Source organism: Equus caballus, chromosome 5, assembly GCF_041296265.1.
Source record: "Equus caballus isolate H_3958 breed thoroughbred chromosome 5, TB-T2T, whole genome shotgun sequence".
In the NCBI taxonomy this organism is placed as follows: domain Eukaryota; kingdom Metazoa; phylum Chordata; class Mammalia; order Perissodactyla; family Equidae; genus Equus; species Equus caballus.
Window position 1 is genome coordinate 43,893,764 of NC_091688.1, and position 22,800 is coordinate 43,916,563.

The window sequence follows — 22,800 nt, forward strand, 5'->3', positions numbered from 1 at the left end:
GTCAAAGTGGGGATTACAAAAAAGGTAGAAAGTGTGGGCCCTGAACACAAAGAACCTATGATAGCCAAAGGGAAATTTCCATAAAATTTCCAAGATATGGAGTTTATGTAAACTTGGTAAGACATTACAGATGAGTACGTGAGGAGGTTGGGAAGTAAACATGGCCCTAGAGAAACAGAGGTGGAGATATAGGTGGATCTATCTTTGGTTAGGAATGAATCAGACCATCCTACAGAGGATGGCTCCTCCCTGGATGTACTTGCTATAAAAGGGCTATTATCCCAGACTTCAGCACCCAGCAAGCTCCTTCAGGCTACATTCTACTTGCTCTTCTGGTAAAAGAAGTAAGTAAGAGGGAATACATCTAACTTTGCCTACTTGATGTTAAGCAAGGAGGAAATCTGGATGTACGTGTATGCTAAGGCAAAAAGTTCAGATGTTTGGGGTTCTTTATTTTTAGTGGTACTGTTACTAAAAGTTTATTCAATATAGAAGGAAAATGAGGGCATAAATTTGCTTTCTATGAGGCTACTCAATACTCTATATTTCTAGGTTTTCTGTTTATTCATTCATTCAACAAATATATACTAACTACCTTCTATTTGCCAAGTGCTGTTCTTGGCTGATTATGCAGCAGTGAACATCATAAACCCCCTACACTTAGGAGCTTACTTAGTAGGGAGAGACATTCAGTAAACAATAAAGAGCAAGAATTTCAAATAGTGATGAGAACAATGAAGAAAACAATACAGTGATGTAGTAACGTAAGGGGAGGAGAGTACTTTAGATTGAATGGCCAGGAAAGATCTCTCCTGGGGAATTATCCTTTTGAGCTGAGATCTTAATGACCAAAGAAACCAGTCAAGGCAAAGGGCAAGGTTCTAAAGCAGGATAAACTTGTTTCAAAGAACAAAAAAAAAGCTAGTGTGCCTAGAGCATCTTTAATAAGAGGAACAGTGGTATATGGTGATATCAGAGAACTAGACAGGGGTAGACCACGCAAAAAGGGGCATAGGAGCATTGTACATTATTTTATGTACATGAGAAGTCATTGGAGGGTATTAAGTAAGAGGAGTAAGATAATCTAACGTATGTTTTTAAAAGATCGTTCTGTGGTGCCATGTGAAAAATAGGATGAGAAAGGCAAGAGGGAGAGCAGAGAGATGGACTGCAGTTTTGATGAGAGATGATGAGAGTAATAGACGCAGTGAGAAGAAACTCTTTGCTCAAGCCAAAATCTAGAAGCTATCCATGACTCTTGTCTCCCCCTTACACCACAGATTCATCACCACATCCAGTCAACTCTGCCTATCAGACATGCCAAATCCATCTGTCTCCTTCTCCACCAGTACCATCCTAGTCTAGGCTATCCTTTACTCCTCCTCTGACTATTATATTATATAAAAATAACACAACTTATTTATTCACTTTTCTATTGATAGATATTTGAGCTGTTTCCATTTGGGGAGATATTATAGATAATGGGGCTATGAACATTTTTGTACATGATTTAGGGTTACATATGTGTATATATTGCTATTGGGAATATTCCTAGGAGTAAATTGATGGGTCTTAGACACTACCAAACAATTTTCTAAAGTACTTCTGCTAGTTTATACTCCTTCTAGCAGTATATGAAAGATCCAGTTTCTCCATATCCTTACAAATATTTGGTATTGTGAAGTTTCTTTTTCCTTTTTGTCTTTGTAGTCATTTTGGTGGGTGTACTGTGGTCTCAAACTGTAATTTTAATTTACATTTCCCTGATGATTAATAAGGTTGAGAACTTTTGGTATGTTTATTAGCCATTTGGATATCATTAAGTAAAGTTCCTCTGGTCTCTACCCATTTTTCTATTGGGTTGTCAATATTTTTGTATTGATTTACAGGAGTTATTTTTATTTTTTATTTTTATTGAGGTTATGATAGTTTACAAGACTGTGAAATTTCAGTTGTACATTATTATTTGAAGGAATTGTCTTTATATTCAGGATAGAGCCCTTTATTGGTTAAATGAGTTACATATATCCTCCCACTCTTTGGCTTTTCCTTCTTTTCTTTAACAGCATCTTTGAATGAACAGACATTCCTACTTTTAATGCAGTCTAATTTATCAATCTTTTTCTTTATGATTAATACTTTTTGAGTTCTATATAAGAAGTATTTATCTACGCTAACATCTTGAAGATATTCTCCTATGTTATCTTCTTTTATCTTTTACGTAGAAAATCCACCTGAGAACTAATTTGTTTTTCCAGATGGGAATTCAATTAATCCACACTATTTGTTCAAAAGACTATCCTTTCCCTATTGACCTGCACCACCTTCATCATAAATCAAATCTCCATAGTTACTTGGTCTAATTTTGGACTATACTTTTCCTTGATCCATCTATTTAGCCTTTCACCAATGCCATGCTGTCTTCCCTTATAATATACTTTGACATCTGATATATCCTCTAACTTCGCCTTCTTCAAGGTTTTCTTGACTAATCTTGGCCCTCCACATTTTCATATAAATTTTAGAAATCACCTTATCAATCTTTATGTTTTAAAAACTTCAGGGATTCTGAATGGGATATTATTGCATCTATAAATGAATTTGGCGAGATTTGACATCTTAACAATATTGAGACATTTAACCCAGGAACAATGCATAATCTTCCATTTATTTAAATCTTTTAAAATTAATCTCAATAACATTTATAACTTTCTGAGTATGGATCTTTCATATCTTTCACTACATTTATTCCTAGGAATTTCCTGATTTTTTTTTCTACTTTTGTAAATAGCATCATTTCTTGTTTCATTTTCTAAGTGTTTATTGATTTTGTGTAGAAATACAATTGATTTTTGCGCATTTATCTTATATCCAGAAGGAGTGTTAATTTTATTTATTCTAATAGTTTAGCTTTACACATTTTTGGATTTCCCACATACAAAAATCATATCATTCTATAACGACAATTTTGTTACTTCTTTTCTAACTATTCTGTTTTTTAATTCTTTTGCTTGTTGTTCTGGCTAGGACCTTCAGTACAATGTTGAATAGGATGATAGCAGATGTATTAGTCTCATTCTCAAACTCAGAGATGAAAGTTTTCAACAATTCACCATTAAGTATGATGCTGCTATAACATCTTCATAGATATAATTGATAGCTTTTATTTATAAATCAAAACTAATGTTGGATTTTATCAAATGGGTTTTTTGCATCTATTTAGAGGTTCATATAATTTCTCCCCATTAGTCTATTGGAGTAGTTAATTGATCAGTTCTCAAATGTTAAACCAAACTTGAATTTTTGGACTAAAACTTACTTAGGAATGATGTATATTCTCTTTATACAATACTGGATTCAGTTTACTATTATTTTTATTCAGATTTTTGCATCTATATTTATGAAATCATCCTGAAAAATTTGTTTCTTATAATATCCTTGTCAAATTATAGGTACTGAGGTTATGCTGGATTCATAAAATGAGTGTTTCCCCTTTTTTGTTTCTCTGAAACAATCTGTGTGATGTTAGGGCTATTTCTTTCTTACACATTAAATAAAATTCGCCATTAAAGCCATCTGAACTGCAGTCCCCCACCCCCCACTGGAAATGTATTCATTTAAGATTCAATTTCTTTAATAAATATAGGACTATTTAGGTTTTCTATATCTTGTTGGTTCAGTTTCTCTGGCTGCTTTTAAGATTTCCCCATTGCCTTAAGTGTTCAGTAATTTTATTATTATTATGTGTCTAGATATGGTTTTATTTTTTATATCCTGTTTGGAGTTTATAATACTTTTTGAATCTGTGGTTTGATAACTTTCATCAGTTTTAGAAAATCACAGTTATTTAATCCCCAGATAGTGTACTTCCCTTCAAGTCTGAATGTAGGCCTCAAAAAATTGTCACAGTCTTGATAACATTCTGATACTTTCATATACATACACAAACACACAGGCCAGCTTTTTACTTGTTCTCAAAGGAGGTTACTCTGAAATAACCTAATAAGCCATTGCACAAAATGATCTTTTAAAAGCTGAATCATATTAGATCACTCCCCTACAAAATAATCATCCAGTGACTTCCCATAACACCTAGAATAAAATGCACAAATGTTACCCTATTTAAAAGATCATCGTTATCTGACCCATGAATATTTCTGACTTTAACTTATATCACTTCTGATTCACTCACAATGTTCTGAAGTTGGTATTTTTTCTATATTGCTAATCCCATGTTGGGATCATTGCATTGTCCCCTTTGCCTAAAATTCTTCAACTAATCAACAAGGTTAGTTCCTTCTTATTTTTCCATTTTAAGCTCAAATGTCCCCTTTACCATAAAACTTTCTCCGATCAATCTAAAAGTACTCCCCAAAACTCTATATAGCACCACTCTTAAAATAGCATGTATATCACTTCTCAATATTTAATTGTTTCATTCATTTATTTGTTTATTGTCTTTGTATGAGTAGTTACCTCATCTACCTTTTCACTACTATTCCCCAGAGCATAAAATAGTGCCTAATCCTGTAGTAGGTGTTCAACAGTTGTTAAATAAATGAAGGTGCATATCAATGAGTGTAGAGCTCAAGTGAAAGGTCATGCCTAGAGGTATCAATTTGGAAGTTACCAGATAGATGGTATCTGAAGTCAAGGGATCCAATGGGATTAACTAGAAAAAGTGAGTAGACATATAAAAAAAAAAAGCTCAAGAACACGGCCGTGGGAATTTCCAAACTTTTGAGATTGAGCAGAAGATGAGAGGTCAGCAAAGAATACTGAGAAAGAGCAACCAACAGGTAAGAGGAATACCAGGAGAATGTGGTGTCATGAGATCCAAGAAACAAAAAGATTCCATGAAGGAGGGAATAGCTAACTCTATTTTATACCACAAGAGGTTGAGTAAGATGATGATGAAGAACTGACCACTGTATCCAGCAACTTAGAGATCATAGATGATTTAAGAGAAATCAATTTCAATAGAGTTTTGGAGACAGAAAATTGAGAAAACTGAGTGAAAAAGAAAATGGGTGGTAAACATTTTAAGAGAGAAAGAACAGAAAACTCTTTGAAGAATCTTCGCTGCCAAACAAAGCAGTTAATTAGGACAGTAGTATGGAGGGGGACATCTCGGTGGAGGAGAGAGTGTTGGCTCAAGGGGAGGTTTTTAAAGATGGGATATACTCCAGTATGTTTTTGTTGCGATCAAAATAAGTTACTAGAGAAGGCAATAGTGCAGAGGTAGTGAAAAGTGACCAATTTCATGGATATTTTGAAAGCACACTCAATAAAACATGTTGATGGATGAGATACGGTATGTGAGAAAAAGAAGAAACAAGACCAATTCTCAGGTTTGTCGCTTGAGCAACCAGGGAGATAGGGATAACTAGAAAGGAGGAGTGTAGGGTAAAGTAGTTGGAAATCAAGACTTCTGTTTTGAACATATTAGTTTTAAGATCTCTGTTAGGCCAAGTAGAAATATTGGATCAGCACTTAGACTCATCTCAAGCTTGGGAGAGAGTCTGTAGCTGAACATTTAAACCCAGAAGTTATCAACCTATACTTAGAATTTAAAGTTTTAGAGTTAGATGAGGTACCCCAAAGAAGCATAAATAGAGAAAAGAAGCTAAGGAGCGAATCTCAGGGCACATCAACATTAGGGGCCGGAAGAGGAGACCAAGAGAAAGTAGGCAGTGAGGCTGGAGGAGAAATAGGAGAGTGTGAGGTCTCTGAGGGAGGATGGAGCCAGCTTCATCACATGCTGCTGACATGTCAAGCAATACGTGAAACGAAAATGAATAGTTGGATTTGGCAAGATAAAAGACATTTTTTTATCTTTTTTTTTTTAAAGATTGGCACCTGAGCTAACAACTGTTGTCAATCTTTTCTGCTTTTCCTCCCCAAATCCCCCCAGTACCTAGACGTATATTTTAGTTGTGGGTCCTTCTAGTTGTGGTACGTGGGACGCCACCTCAGCGTGGCCTGATGAGTGGTGCCATGTCCGCGCACAGGATCCAAACCAGTGAAACCCTGGGCCGCCAAAGCAGAGCGCGTGAACTTATCCACTCAGCCACAGGGCTGGCCCCACATTTTTTTATCTTAATAAGGGCTGTAGTGGATTCTCACAGAGAAAGATAATTTGAGTAAAAGAAAATAGGAAGTGCAGAAAGAAGGTATAGACATACCTTTTGAGGGTTTTGCTATAAAAAATGATAAATCAGATGGTCCCTAAAGGGAGATGTCGGATGGGGGAAGGCAATGTTAGATAAGAGACATTTCAGCATGAATATGTGCCAAATGGAATAATCCAGTAGAAAAAGAGAAATTGATGATGCAGGAGAGAAAGTGGACAATTGCAAAAGCAAAGCATTTGAGTAGGCAAGAAAGAGCAGAGTCCAGTGTCGAAATAGAGGAGAGAAGCACAGACAGTTCATCCACCATAACAGCAGCGAAGGTCAAGGTATATGGATTCAAACACAGTAGATTGGGAGATGAGATATTGGGAAAATGAGGAAATTCTTTTCCAATGGCATCTAAGTTCTCATTGAAGTAAAAATCAAGGACATCTTCTGAAACAAAGGAAAGGAAGAAGCTATTTGAGCTTTTGCCAGTGAGTACAAGAGACAGTAGGGCAAACGACAGACAGCGTATGAAAGAAGCAATGATGGAGATTAACCACAACGCCTAACCCAGGTGAAAAGGGCAATGACTACATAAAGCAGTAAATAGACAGTGAGTCAAAGAACTATTGGAGTCAGGGTGTAAGAGGAGGTCAGAGTGAAAATCTTCAGATAGAAATTTTGAAGATGGTACAATTACAGATAAATCCAAGGTCTGCAATATCACCATAAATAACACTGGATGAAAAAAATCTTAAATCTTAGGTGTGTTTTTTGTAAAAAGCATATAACTGTATTTTTAATTCAATCTTTACAATCTGTCTTTTAACCAGCAATCTGATCCATTTTACATGTATTATAATTAATGATAAAATTATATGTACTTTTATTTTATACTTTCTGTTTACCCTGCCTTTTCCATGCTTCTTATTTTCTTCTTTCCTGGGGAAAAGAATTGTTGGGGGGAGAAAAATAGATAAACTGAGTAAATGCTCATTGAGTGTCTCAGTAATTTGGCAAATTGGCTTTCAGAAAATTGTCTCTCAATAAACAGATGATTTAGCAAATTAGCTTTTGGAGAATTGATTTTCAGCAAGTTAGTATGAGTAAGTTTTCCTGCGTCTGACCAGTGAGACTTTCTAAAATCCTGCTATGAGCAATGGCCAGATAAGCAAGAGGGATAGTCTTATCTAGAGCACACAGAGGTCTATGAGACTATCTAAATCCTACTATGAATGGGGTCAAAGCCAAGGAATTGGCAATTTTAGTAATTCAGTCAAACTAGGTGTTGATTTTCACTATGTAGATGGTAGACAAAAGTTTTCCCTGGATATCTCCCATTTTTAAAGCTGGACTACTAAGAGAAGATGTAGGTTTAAAAATGTAGAAATTGGGGCCAGCCCTGTGGCCTAGTGATAAAGTTCAGCGCACTCCGCTTTGGCGGCCAAGGGTTCAATTCCTGGGCACAAACGTACAAGGCTCACTGGCAGTCATGCTCTAGTGGCAACCTACATATGAAGTAGAGAAAGACTGGCACAGATGTCAGCTCAGGGACAATCTTCCTCAAGCAAAAAGAGTGAGACTGGCAACAGATGTTAGCCCAGGGTGAATCTTCCTCAGCAAAAAAAAAAGAAGAAAAATGGGAATTCATTATAATAACTGTTATGACATAGAAAAAGAAAGGAAACACAACAAGTACACTTTTATTTCTTCTTTGTAGTCTCACCTAGATTTCAGAAAGATGTCTACCATTCTGGAAAACATCATTTCCATCATCGACCTATTCCACCAATATTCAACAAGAGATAAAGAGACTGAAACGCTGAGCAAAAAAGAGCTGAAGGAACTTCTGGAAATAGAGTTTCAGTCAATCCTGAAGGTAAAAGATATTTGCCAGGACTAAAGGGCATAGCATTTCTGTTCTGCATCAATAAGCTGACAAACGATTATTGTGAATTATTTTGGGAATTATTTTTTTTGGAATAACAAAACACTTGATCTTATTTGAAAACAGATATAATTTGTTTTTCCCTCTTCATACCTTTATATCTACTATAAATATACAGACGTATTTTTTCTTCACAGAGGGTGAGTATGTGAGTGTGCATGCACACAGCCTTTGTGAAGAGAAAATAAAACATATAAAGATAAAAACATGAATGCCAATTAGCTAGCTTTTCATAATATTCTTGCTAATGTCAAGAATGTTAAGAGGGGATATTTAAAAGATAATTCAATTATGGACTTTATAAAATATTGATATTTGAAGTATGAAACAGAGGGATGTGCCCCATGAAAACTTTTCTGGTCACCATATGTGTTTAATATTTATTTTCTTACTACAGTACCTATAGTTTCGTGCTGAGTCAGGAGAAGCTAAACAATATTAAAGCAAAAGACACAAGATTTGGATCCATTTTATGCAAGAAAAATTCACATTCCCTAAACAATTGTTGAAATATTTAATTGATGATGTGAGTCATGCTAATGTACTCTCCCTCTCTGTCTTCCCTTGGTACAGAATCCACATGACCCAGACACTGCTGATGTCTTCATGCATATCCTTGATATAGATCGCAACAAGAAAATAGACTTCACAGAGTTTTTCCTTATGGTATTCAAGTTAGCTCAAGCATACTATGAGTCAACCAGGAGACACAATTTCCAAGAGTCAAGACAAAAGCAAAAGAAGGATGGACACCATAATAAACATGAAGAAGATGATACAGAAGAAGAGGAAAGAAAAAGAACATCCAGTCATTCAAGAAGTGATGGAAAGAGAAAGAAGGCACAATCCAACAGCTCAAGAGGAAGAGGGGAACATACACATGTCTCTACTTCAGGAAGACAAGGACAAGAAGGTGAAAGATCTACTTCTAGACACCAAAAGGAACATGGGAAAACACATCATGAGTCAAGTGGGAAAAAGAAAAGAAGGTCAAGTTCCACAGAAGAACATGAAAGAAGGCACGAGGCAACTCTTGGCTCAGAGAGGAGAAATGAAGGAAGAGAAGACAAACATGGTTATGAAAATGAAAGACGAGAGAGTGCAGAATGGAAACTGGGCAGCGAAGGCTTACAACATGCATGCGGAGAAAACATATGGAAAAACACAAATATTCAAGTGGAAGAAAACGAAGAAAAGAGAAATTCAGGGTTACAGATAAGAGAAAGAAATGCATCAACAGAGAGATACAGAGAAGAAAACAGGAAGGACTCAAATGACGAACATGAACAAACAGCCTACGACTCTAGAACAAACCGAAACAAAGCTTCCACTACTACAGAGCATAGAGAAAATGGACGAGAGTCAGACGATTCAGAGCGACCCTCCGCCTCCGGTTCAGGACACCACCACGGATCCGCCTTCGGCCACGCAGGAGACAGCGCGAGACACTCGGCCTCCCAGCGAGGGCGCAGTGCCCGCCACGGCCAGTCTGAGTCCGCCCACGGACGCTCAGACTCTGGGGCCGCCGGAAGACACGGGTCCAGTCACGGACAGTCTCCCGACAGCTCTGGCCGCTCAGGGTCTCATCACGCAGAGGCGTCCTCTCGAGGACACACCGACTCGGCCCGTGGGCAGTCACGGTCGAGCACCAGAGGAAGGCAGGAATCCCGGCCCGAGCACTCAGCGGACAGCTCCCGACACTCAGGCGCGGCACACGGACGACCATCCTCCGGGTCCAGGCCCGCCGGACAGCGCGCATCCAGTGCCAGCCAGGCCAGCGACAGCGAAGGACACTCAGAAGCTTCAGGTACACAATCCCGGTCCACCCACGGGAGGTCTGCGTCCGGCTCAAGGAACCAGCATGGCTCTACCCACGGCCAGTCAGGAGATAGCGCGAGGCACTCAGGGTCCCACCAAGGGCAGGCAGCCAGCCACAGGCACTCCGACTCCGCCCACGGACACTCAGGGTCCAGCACCAGAGAAACACAGGGCCGCCGCCACGAGCAGTCGGCCGACAGCTCCCGACACTCCGGGACCGCACACGGACAGGCCTCGTCCGGAGCCGCTGGCAGCAGGCGCCGGGGATCCAGTCCTAGTCAGGGCAGTGAGAGCGAGGGACACTCAGAGGATTCAGAGCGACCCTCCGCCTCCGGTTCAGGACACCAACACGGATCCGCCTTCGGCCACGCAGGAGACAGCGCGAGACACTCGGCCTCCCAGCGAGGGCGCAGTGCCCGCCACGGCCAGTCTGAGTCCGCCCACGGACGCTCAGACTCTGGGGCCGCCGGAAGACACGGGTCCAGTCACGGACAGTCTCCCGACAGCTCTGGCCGCTCAGGGTCTCATCACGCAGAGGCGTCCTCTCGAGGACACACCGACTCGGCCCGTGGGCAGTCACGGTCGAGCACCAGAGGAAGGCAGGAATCCCGGCCCGAGCACTCAGCGGACAGCTCCCGACACTCAGGCGCGGCACACGGACGACCATCCTCCGGGTCCAGGCCCGCCGGACAGCGCGCATCCAGCGCCAGCCAGGCCAGCGACAGCGAAGGACACTCAGAAGCTTCAGGTACACAATCCCGGTCCACCCACGGGAGGTCTGCGTCCGGCTCAAGGAACCAGCATGGCTCTACCCACGGCCAGTCAGGAGATAGCGCGAGGCACTCAGGGTCCCACCAAGGGCAGGCAGCCAGCCACAGGCACTCCGACTCCGCCCACGGACACTCAGGGTCCAGCACCAGAGAAACACAGGGCCGCCGCCACGAGCAGTCGGCCGACAGCTCCCGACACTCCGGGACCGCACACGGACAGGCCTCGTCCGGAGCCGCTGGCAGCAGGCGCCGGGGATCCAGTCCTAGTCAGGGCAGTGAGAGCGAGGGACACTCAGAGGATTCAGAGCGACCCTCCGCCTCCGGTTCAGGACACCAACACGGATCCGCCTTCGGCCACGCAGGAGACAGCGCGAGACACTCGGCCTCCCAGCGAGGGCGCAGTGCCCGCCACGGCCAGTCTGAGTCCGCCCACGGACGCTCAGACTCTGGGGCCGCCGGAAGACACGGGTCCAGTCACGGACAGTCTCCCGACAGCTCTGGCCGCTCAGGGCCTCATCACGCAGAGGCGTCCTCTCGAGGACACACCGACTCGGCCCGTGGGCAGTCACGGTCGAGCACCAGAGGAAGGCAGGAATCCCGGCCCGAGCACTCAGCGGACAGCTCCCGACACTCAGGCGCGGCACACGGACGACCATCCTCCGGGTCCAGGCCCGCCGGACAGCGCGCATCCAGTGCCAGCCAGGCCAGCGACAGCGAAGGACACTCAGAAGCTTCAGGTACACAATCCCGGTCCACCCACGGGAGGTCTGCGTCCGGCTCAAGGAACCAGCATGGCTCTACCCACGGCCAGTCAGGAGATAGCGCGAGGCACTCAGGGTCCCACCAAGGGCAGGCAGCCAGCCACAGGCACTCCGACTCCGCCCACGGACACTCAGGGTCCAGCACCAGAGAAACACAGGGCCGCCGCCACGAGCAGTCGGCCGACAGCTCCCGACACTCCGGGACCGCACACGGACAGGCCTCGTCCGGAGCCGCTGGCAGCAGGCGCCGGGGATCCAGTCCTAGTCAGGGCAGTGAGAGCGAGGGACACTCAGAGGATTCAGAGGGACCCTCCGCCTCCGGTTCAGGACACCACCACGGATCCGCCTTCGGCCACGCAGGAGACAGCGCGAGACACTCGGCCTCCCAGCGAGGGCGCAGTGCCCGCCACGGCCAGTCTGAGTCCGCCCACGGACGCTCAGACTCTGGGGCCGCCGGAAGACACGGGTCCAGTCACGGACAGTCTCCCGACAGCTCTGGCCGCTCAGGGTCTCATCACGCAGAGGCGTCCTCTCGAGGACACACCGACTCGGCCCGTGGGCAGTCACGGTCGAGCACCAGAGGAAGGCAGGAATCCCGGCCCGAGCACTCAGCGGACAGCTCCCGACACTCAGGCGCGGCACACGGACGACCATCCTCCGGGTCCAGGCCCGCCGGACAGCGCGCATCCAGCGCCAGCCAGGCCAGCGACAGCGAAGGACACTCAGAAGCTTCAGGTACACAATCCCGGTCCACCCACGGGAGGTCTGCGTCCGGCTCAAGGAACCAGCATGGCTCTACCCACGGCCAGTCAGGAGATAGCGCGAGGCACTCAGGGTCCCACCAAGGGCAGGCAGCCAGCCACAGGCACTCCGACTCCGCCCACGGACACTCAGGGTCCAGCACCAGAGAAACACAGGGCCGCCGCCACGAGCAGTCGGCCGACAGCTCCCGACACTCCGGGACCGCACACGGACAGGCCTCGTCCGGAGCCGCTGGCAGCAGGCGCCGGGGATCCAGTCCTAGTCAGGGCAGTGAGAGCGAGGGACACTCAGAGGATTCAGAGCGACCCTCCGCCTCCGGTTCAGGACACCACCACGGATCCGCCTTCGGCCACGCAGGAGACAGCGCGAGACACTCGGCCTCCCAGCGAGGGCGCAGTGCCCGCCACGGCCAGTCTGAGTCCGCCCACGGACGCTCAGACTCTGGGGCCGCCGGAAGACACGGGTCCAGTCACGGACAGTCTCCAGACAGCTCTGGCCGCTCAGGGCCTCATCACGCAGAGGCGTCCTCTCGAGGACACACCGACTCGGCCCGTGGGCAGTCACGGTCGAGCACCAGAGGAAGGCAGGAATCCCGGCCCGAGCACTCAGCGGACAGCTCCCGACACTCAGGCGCGGCACACGGACGACCATCCTCCGGGTCCAGGCCCGCCGGACAGCGCGCATCCAGCGCCAGCCAGGCCAGCGACAGCGAAGGACACTCAGAAGCTTCAGGTACACAATCCCGGTCCACCCACGGGAGGTCTGCGTCCGGCTCAAGGAACCAGCATGGCTCTACCCACGGCCAGTCAGGAGATAGCGCGAGGCACTCAGGGTCCCACCAAGGGCAGGCAGCCAGCCACAGGCACTCCGACTCCGCCCACGGACACTCAGGGTCCAGCACCAGAGAAACACAGGGCCGCCGCCACGAGCAGTCGGCCGACAGCTCCCGACACTCCGGGACCGCACACGGACAGGCCTCGTCCGGAGCCGCTGGCAGCAGGCGCCGGGGATCCAGTCCTAGTCAGGGCAGTGAGAGCGAGGGACACTCAGAGGATTCAGAGCGACCCTCCGCCTCCGGTTCAGGACACCAACACGGATCCGCCTTCGGCCACGCAGGAGACAGCGCGAGACACTCGGCCTCCCAGCGAGGGCGCAGTGCCCGCCACGGCCAGTCTGAGTCCGCCCACGGACGCTCAGACTCTGGGGCCGCCGGAAGACACGGGTCCAGTCACGGACAGTCTCCCGACAGCTCTGGCCGCTCAGGGCCTCATCACGCAGAGGCGTCCTCTCGAGGACACACCGACTCGGCCCGTGGGCAGTCACGGTCGAGCACCAGAGGAAGGCAGGAATCCCGGCCCGAGCACTCAGCGGACAGCTCCCGACACTCAGGCGCGGCACACGGACGACCATCCTCCGGGTCCAGGCCCGCCGGACAGCGCGCATCCAGCGCCAGCCAGGCCAGCGACAGCGAAGGACACTCAGAAGCTTCAGGTACACAATCCCGGTCCACCCACGGGAGGTCTGCGTCCGGCTCAAGGAACCAGCATGGCTCTACCCACGGCCAGTCAGGAGATAGCGCGAGGCACTCAGGGTCCCACCAAGGGCAGGCAGCCAGCCACAGGCACTCCGACTCCGCCCACGGACACTCAGGGTCCAGCACCAGAGAAACACAGGGCCGCCGCCACGAGCAGTCGGCCGACAGCTCCCGACACTCCGGGACCGCACACGGACAGGCCTCGTCCGGAGCCGCTGGCAGCAGGCGCCGGGGATCCAGTCCTAGTCAGGGCAGTGAGAGCGAGGGACACTCAGAGGATTCAGAGCGACCCTCCGCCTCCGGTTCAGGACACCACCACGGATCCGCCTTCGGCCACGCAGGAGACAGCGCGAGACACTCGGCCTCCCAGCGAGGGCGCAGTGCCCGCCACGGCCAGTCTGAGTCCGCCCACGGACGCTCAGACTCTGGGGCCGCCGGAAGACACGGGTCCAGTCACGGACAGTCTCCCGACAGCTCTGGCCGCTCAGGGTCTCATCACGCAGAGGCGTCCTCTCGAGGACACACCGACTCGGCCCGTGGGCAGTCACGGTCGAGCACCAGAGGAAGGCAGGAATCCCGGCCCGAGCACTCAGCGGACAGCTCCCGACACTCAGGCGCGGCACACGGACGACCATCCTCCGGGTCCAGGCCCGCCGGACAGCGCGCATCCAGCGCCAGCCAGGCCAGCGACAGCGAAGGACACTCAGAAGCTTCAGGTACACAATCCCGGTCCACCCACGGGAGGTCTGCGTCCGGCTCAAGGAACCAGCATGGCTCTACCCACGGCCAGTCAGGAGATAGCGCGAGGCACTCAGGGTCCCACCAAGGGCAGGCAGCCAGCCACAGGCACTCCGACTCCGCCCACGGACACTCAGGGTCCAGCACCAGAGAAACACAGGGCCGCCGCCACGAGCAGTCGGCCGACAGCTCCCGACACTCCGGGACCGCACACGGACAGGCCTCGTCCGGAGCCGCTGGCAGCAGGCGCCGGGGATCCAGTCCTAGTCAGGGCAGTGAGAGCGAGGGACACTCAGAGGATTCAGAGCGACCCTCCGCCTCCGGTTCAGGACACCACCACGGATCCGCCTTCGGCCACGCAGGAGACAGCGCGAGACACTCGGCCTCCCAGCGAGGGCGCAGTGCCCGCCACGGCCAGTCTGAGTCCGCCCACGGACGCTCAGACTCTGGGGCCGCCGGAAGACACGGGTCCAGTCACGGACAGTCTCCAGACAGCTCTGGCCGCTCAGGGCCTCATCACGCAGAGGCGTCCTCTCGAGGACACACCGACTCGGCCCGTGGGCAGTCACGGTCGAGCACCAGAGGAAGGCAGGAATCCCGGCCCGAGCACTCAGCGGACAGCTCCCGACACTCAGGCGCGGCACACGGACGACCATCCTCCGGGTCCAGGCCCGCCGGACAGCGCGCATCCAGTGCCAGCCAGGCCAGCGACAGCGAAGGACACTCAGAAGCTTCAGGTACACAATCCCGGTCCACCCACGGGAGGTCTGCGTCCGGCTCAAGGAACCAGCATGGCTCTACCCACGGCCAGTCAGGAGATAGCGCGAGGCACTCAGGGTCCCACCAAGGGCAGGCAGCCAGCCACAGGCACTCCGACTCCGCCCACGGACACTCAGGGTCCAGCACCAGAGAAACACAGGGCCGCCGCCACGAGCAGTCGGCCGACAGCTCCCGACACTCCGGGACCGCACACGGACAGGCCTCGTCCGGAGCCGCTGGCAGCAGGCGCCGGGGATCCAGTCCTAGTCAGGGCAGTGAGAGCGAGGGACACTCAGAGGATTCAGAGCGACCCTCCGCCTCCGGTTCAGGACACCAACACGGATCCGCCTTCGGCCACGCAGGAGACAGCGCGAGACACTCGGCCTCCCAGCGAGGGCGCAGTGCCCGCCACGGCCAGTCTGAGTCCGCCCACGGACGCTCAGACTCTGGGGCCGCCGGAAGACACGGGTCCAGTCACGGACAGTCTCCCGACAGCTCTGGCCGCTCAGGGCCTCATCACGCAGAGGCGTCCTCTCGAGGACACACCGACTCGGCCCGTGGGCAGTCACGGTCGAGCACCAGAGGAAGGCAGGAATCCCGGCCCGAGCACTCAGCGGACAGCTCCCGACACTCAGGCGCGGCACACGGACGACCATCCTCCGGGTCCAGGCCCGCCGGACAGCGCGCATCCAGCGCCAGCCAGGCCAGCGACAGCGAAGGACACTCAGAAGCTTCAGGTACACAATCCCGGTCCACCCACGGGAGGTCTGCGTCCGGCTCAAGGAACCAGCATGGCTCTACCCACGGCCAGTCAGGAGATAGCGCGAGGCACTCAGGGTCCCACCAAGGGCAGGCAGCCAGCCACAGGCACTCCGACTCCGCCCACGGACACTCAGGGTCCAGCACCAGAGAAACACAGGGCCGCCGCCACGAGCAGTCGGCCGACAGCTCCCGACACTCCGGGACCGCACACGGACAGGCCTCGTCCGGAGCCGCTGGCAGCAGGCGCCGGGGATCCAGTCCTAGTCAGGGCAGTGAGAGCGAGGGACACTCAGAGGATTCAGAGCGACCCTCCGCCTCCGGTTCAGGACACCAACACGGATCCGCCTTCGGCCACGCAGGAGACAGCGCGAGACACTCGGCCTCCCAGCGAGGGCGCAGTGCCCGCCACGGCCAGTCTGAGTCCGCCCACGGACGCTCAGACTCTGGGGCCGCCGGAAGACACGGGTCCAGTCACGGACAGTCTCCCGACAGCTCTGGCCGCTCAGGGTCTCATCACGCAGAGGCGTCCTCTCGAGGACACACCGACTCGGCCCGTGGGCAGTCACGGTCGAGCACCAGAGGAAGGCAGGAATCCCGGCCCGAGCACTCAGCGGACAGCTCCCGACACTCAGGCGCGGCACACGGACGACCATCCTCCGGGTCCAGGCCCGCCGGACAGCGCGCATCCAGCGCCAGCCAGGCCAGCGACAGCGAAGGACACTCAGAAGCTTCAGGTACACAATCCCGGTCCACCCACGGGAGGTCTGCGTCCGGCTCAAGGAACCAGCATGGCTCTACCCACGGCCAGTCAGGAGATAGCGCGAGGCACTCAGGGTCCCACCAAGGGCAGGCAGCCAGCCACAGGCACTCCGACTCCGCCCACGGACACTCAGGGTCCAGCACCAGAGAAACACAGGGCCGCCGCCACGAGCAGTCGGCCGACAGCTCCCGACACTCCGGGACCGCACACGGACAGGCCTCGTCCGGAGCCGCTGGCAGCAGGCGCCGGGGATCCAGTCCTAGTCAGGGCAGTGAGCGCGAGGGACACTCAGAGGATTCAGAGCGACCCTCCGCCTCCGGTTCAGGACACCACCACGGATCCGCCTTCGGCCACGCAGGAGACAGCGCGAGACACTCGGCCTCCCAGCGAGGGCGCAGTGCCCGCCACGGCCAGTCTGAGTCCGCCCACGGACGCTCAGACTCTGGGGCCGCCGGAAGACACGGGTCCAGTCACGGACAGTCTCCCGACAGCTCTGGCCGCTCAGGGTCTCATCACGCAGAGGCGTCCTCTCGAGGACACACCGACTCGGCCCGTGGGCAGTCACGGTCGAGCACCAGAGGAAGGCAGGAATCCCGGCCCGAGCACTCAGCGGACAGCTCCCGACACTCAGGCGCGGCACACGGACGACCATCCTCCGGGTCCAGGCCCGCCGGACAGCGCGCATCCAGCGCCAGCCAGGCCAGCGACAGCGAAGGACACTCAGAAGCTTCAGGTACACAATCCCGGTCCACCCACGGGAGGTCTGCGTCCGGCTCAAGGAACCAGCATGGCTCTACCCACGGCCAGTCAGGAGATAGCGCGAGGCACTCAGGGTCCCACCAAGGGCAGGCAGCCAGCCACAGGCACTCCGACTCCGCCCACGGACACTCAGGGTCCAGCACCAGAGAAACACAGGGCCGCCGCCACGAGCAGTCGGCCGACAGCTCCCGACACTCCGGGACCGCACACGGACAGGCCTCGTCCGGAGCCGCTGGCAGCAGGCGCCGGGGATCCAGTCCTAGTCAGGGCAGTGAGAGCGAGGGACACTCAGAGGATTCAGAGCGACCCTCCGCCTCCGGTTCAGGACACCAACACGGATCCGCCTTCGGCCACGCAGGAGACAGCGCGAGACACTCGGCCTCCCAGCGAGGGCGCAGTGCCCGCCACGGCCAGTCTGAGTCCGCCCACGGACGCTCAGACTCTGGGGCCGCCGGAAGACACGGGTCCAGTCACGGACAGTCTCCCGACAGCTCTGGCCGCTCAGGGTCTCATCACGCAGAGGCGTCCTCTCGAGGACACACCGACTCGGCCCGTGGGCAGTCACGGTCGAGCACCAGAGGAAGGCAGGAATCCCGGCCCGAGCACTCAGCGGACAGCTCCCGACACTCAGGCGCGGCACACGGACGACCATCCTCCGGGTCCAGGCCCGCCGGACAGCGCGCATCCAGTGCCAGCCAGGCCAGCGACAGCGAAGGACACTCAGAAGCTTCAGGTACACAATCCCGGTCCACCCACGGGAGGTCTGCGTCCGGCTCAAGGAACCAGCATGGCTCTACCCACGGCCAGTCAGGAGATAGCGCGAGGCACTCAGGGTCCCACCAAGGGCAGGCAGCCAGCCACAGGCACTCCGACTCCGCCCACGGACACTCAGGGTCCAGCACCAGAGAAACACAGGGCCGCCGCCACGAGCAGTCGGCCGACAGCTCCCGACACTCCGGGACCGCACACGGACAGGCCTCGTCCGGAGCCGCTGGCAGCAGGCGCCGGGGATCCAGTCCTAGTCAGGGCAGTGAGAGCGAGGGACACTCAGAGGATTCAGAGCGACCCTCCGCCTCCGGTTCAGGACACCACCACGGATCCGCCTTCGGCCACGCAGGAGACAGCGCGAGACACTCGGCCTCCCAGCGAGGGCGCAGTGCCCGCCACGGCCAGTCTGAGTCCGCCCACGGACGCTCAGACTCTGGGGCCGCCGGAAGACACGGGTCCAGTCACGGACAGTCTCCCGACAGCTCTGGCCGCTCAGGGTCTCATCACGCAGAGGCGTCCTCTCGAGGACACACCGACTCGGCCCGTGGGCAGTCACGGTCGAGCACCAGAGGAAGGCAGGAATCCCGGCCCGAGCACTCAGCGGACAGCTCCCGACACTCAGGCGCGGCACACGGACGACCATCCTCCGGGTCCAGGCCCGCCGGACAGCGCGCATCCAGTGCCAGCCAGGCCAGCGACAGCGAAGGACACTCAGAAGCTTCAGGTACACAATCCCGGTCCACCCACCGGAGGTCTGCGTCCGGCTCAAGGAACCAGCATGGCTCTACCCACGGCCAGTCAGGAGATAGCGCGAGGCACTCAGGGTCCCACCAAGGGCAGGCAGCCAGCCACAGGCACTCCGACTCCGCCCACGGACACTCAGGGTCCAGCACCAGAGAAACACAGGGCCGCCGCCACGAGCAGTCGGCCGACAGCTCCCGACACTCCGGGACCGCACACGGACAGGCCTCGTCCGGAGCCGCTGGCAGCAGGCGCCGGGGATCCAGTCCTAGTCAGGGCAGTGAGCGCGAGGGACACTCAGAGGATTCAGAGCGACCCTCCGCCTCCGGTTCAGGACACCACCACGGATCCGCCTTCGGCCACGCAGGAGACAGCGCGAGACACTCGGCCTCCCAGCGAGGGCGCAGTGCCCGCCACGGCCAGTCTGAGTCCGCCCACGGACGCTCAGACTCTGGGGCCGCCGGAAGACACGGGTCCAGTCACGGACAGTCTCCCGACAGCTCTGGCCGCTCAGGGTCTCATCACGCAGAGGCGTCCTCTCGAGGACACACCGACTCGGCCCGTGGGCAGTCACGGTCGAGCACCAGAGGAAGGCAGGAATCCCGGCCCGAGCACTCAGCGGACAGCTCCCGACACTCAGGCACTGCTCATGGACCGACCTCCTCCACATCCAGTAGCAGCAGAAATCAGAGATCCAATTTTAGTGAAGCCGGTGATAGTGTGAGTCATTCTGGCTCTTCCCGAAGATGGTCTGCCTCATCACATGGCCTCTCAGAATCCCATTCTAGAGTAGGGAGCACAGTTCATCCTGAGCATTCAGCATATAGCTCTGGATACACGGGTTCTTCTCAAGACCCAACATCCTCTCATAATCAGTCTGACTCTGTCGTGCAACACTCCAGGTCTTCCAGAAGACCAAAGCTGGATTCTACAGTCAGTCAGTTAGGCGACACCAGTTCACAATCTCAATCGGGTCGTGGTCACACATCATCCTTTTATGAGACAACCAGGTCTAATACAACAGAATGGCAAGGATCAGTAGATGTTCCCTCCCATCCTGCTTCTCAGGTTTCAGGGTATAATTCAGGATTACAATCACATGACAGTCGTCACCATTTTGGCAATAATAATTCTCATTCTGTCATTAATGAAAAGCAAAGGCATGGTTCAGGTCAAGGTTGGAGGCATGGCAGCTATGGAAGTGCAGATTATGACTATGGTGAGTCAGGGTTTGGGCAGTCTCAGGATGGAAGTAGCAGCCGTGATTACAGGCATGCGGGATCCAGGGGCAGATCTGAACCTGGAGAATTTATCAGATACAATATAACAGGCAGTTATATACATCCAGGTACATATGGCCATTCAAGTGATACGTCAAAACAGTTGGGGTTTTGTCAGTCTCAAAAGTACTATTATTATGAGTGAGAAACTAATAGAACAGTAATTAACGCAAAGATTAGAAGAATGAACCAAGAACACAACTTTAAATCCACAAAGTTTTCATCATACTTTCAGGGAGGTTATCTTTTCTTATCATTTTGTTTTAAATATGTTTCCCTATTTCTTTACTTTGGCGATGGTTTCTTTTCATTCTTTAGTAACGTTTGAACTTTATAGTTAGGAAATGGTAAGTGGAAGAGATCAATGTCATGGAGAGTTCAATTTAGAAAACTATGAGTATTTTGGGAGATTGGGGTTCAAGTAAAGATTTCTGTTTTTTTGAGAGGTTAAATTTTAGAATCTTTCCAGATTGGTGCATTAATTTTTGCCAAAAATATCAAAGGAGTCAAAAATATAAAATCACTGTTCTGGAGACCAAAGCTGCTATATTAATATCACGGCTTAGTACACCTGCCTCTATTATTCTTCTACTGGAACTCTGTATTCTTCTGCATTCATCAAAAATCACCTTGGGCATATGGAATTCAAAAAAGTGAACTGCATGAAAATTGAAAATAAACAATTGATCATATATCATAGTTTGTCTCTTCTATGCTTATTTCTCATACACTCCAAAAGACTGTCTTACTCATGGCCAGAATTACATCTTTTTCCTCTATCACTGGAAAGCTATAAGACCAAATGGCAGTCATACACCATGCAAAAGTAATGAGTCCAAAGAAGAAAGAATTTAATCCAATTCTGTATTTTTCTCTAACATAATCATTGTTCCACATAGTCACCTTCAGATTAAAAAAAAAAAAGCTTAGGTCAATGATGAACAGCACCATAATTATTATCAAAATATCAACCCAAGTGGTTATTAGCCAAGTCAAACCAAGATCAGGAAACAAGAATGAACTACTGACCACAGGTCCTTCTTCCAGAGACACTAGGAGATGTTCTCCAATGGAGGCTAATGAAAGCAGAAAAACTGTGCTGAACTATCTTGACAAAGGAAAAACAATAAAGAAAATTGCCCTCCTGCCCTAGAAAGAAAACACATATACTTTAAGATTCAGGCAAGTGGATGAAGAGATTTTTAAAAAATCGTAAATATGTGAACAAGTTTCCACCATTAGAAGGAATATCCCTGTGTATAAATCATTCCCAAGTTTACTTCGTCCATAATGTCAGACAGGAAGAGATCTTAGAGAATATCTAGGCAAGTGTTCCCGCTTTGCAGATGAGTCTATTGCACAAATAATCCATACCAAAATAGCAATTAGATTTCAAGTCTTCTAACTCTGAATTTAGTGGTTTTATAAAAGCACTTATAAAAGCTGTCTTTCTTTCACTTTTACTTGAATAAATCAAGCTAATGTGAAATTAATTGTTAAATTTTAATGTGAAATTAAAAGTTTAAATGATCCCCAATGTGGACAGGGATTGAATGAAAAGCTACAAACAAGCACTTTTCTAATTAGCCTCAAACAATAATATGTCTATGTTTGTACTCCACATGCCACTTGAAGGGGGCGCTACCCACCTACCAGTTTCCAGTCTGGCTTCCCTGCTTGAAATGCTGTCCCCAGTGCTGCACAAAGCTGCAAAATCCCGAAGGTGTCAAGCCTGCAGGCTTCATTAAGTTGTCACCATCATAAATATGGAGAGAATGCCTCTACTCATTGCTGTGACACAATTTGCCACCTTGCCTCCAGTCTCACAACCAGCTAATTCAGATGCTGCCTGAGGCCCTTCTCTAGAGGAGTCAGGCCTAACTAACAGGCTCAAGAGTTAAAAATTATAATGAAGGAAACAGTGCAGACCTGGTCTAACTGAGGTGGAGGTGTTGATGGGAGGACACTGACAGACATTACATCAGAGATAGCCAGACAGGTATATTGTACAGCTAAACTATCAACGTTTTGTAAAGAACTCATAAACAACTGAAATTGTTTCCTTTTATATCCCTGTCCACTCAAGGATAGAAACCAGACACTCCTCTTTGCTAGGTGACAGAAAAATCATATACCCAAAAAAGTGCAAACAAGATTGACTGGGAACATCCCAGACTACCATTTTTCTCTGTCCTCTCTCTTTCCCTTATGAAACTTGTTTTTGACTCTGTTCCTTAACTCAGCCAACCAACTCCCACACATGTGAATCAATAATTTTCATGCAAAATAAGTAAATGCCTCTAAGTTTTTCTTTGTGTCAAGCTTAAGGAGCCGACTCCATCTTCCTGTCTCTCCCTTATCTACACAAAAACTTTCTCCAGAACATATCAATCCATAACAACTTTATCAGGTGGGCAAAGGGATACAGACCAGTAGAACAGGGAGAAAAAAAGAGACCAACACGAGCATATCTTTCACAATCAGACTCTGCAGTCCCATGTAACAAGGCTCCTTAAAGCAT

General features: G+C 50.8%; 1 protein-coding gene and 1 long non-coding RNA gene across 3 annotated transcripts in view; one reads left to right on the forward strand and one right to left on the reverse strand.

Moving 5' to 3' along the window:
• LOC111773522 (uncharacterized) overlaps positions 1–22,800 on the reverse strand; it is a 181,930-nt gene that overhangs the window by 112,048 nt on the left and 47,082 nt on the right. The window lies entirely within an intron of this gene.
• On the forward strand, positions 294–20,978 carry LOC138924281 (mucin-2-like). The gene is made up of 3 exons (XM_070268231.1): positions 294–344; positions 7,840–7,998; positions 8,641–20,978. The coding sequence occupies exon 3, from the start codon at positions 9,296–9,298 to the stop codon at positions 19,721–19,723; it is 10,428 nt and encodes a 3,475-aa protein (XP_070124332.1). The 5' UTR covers positions 294–344; positions 7,840–7,998; positions 8,641–9,295; the 3' UTR covers positions 19,724–20,978.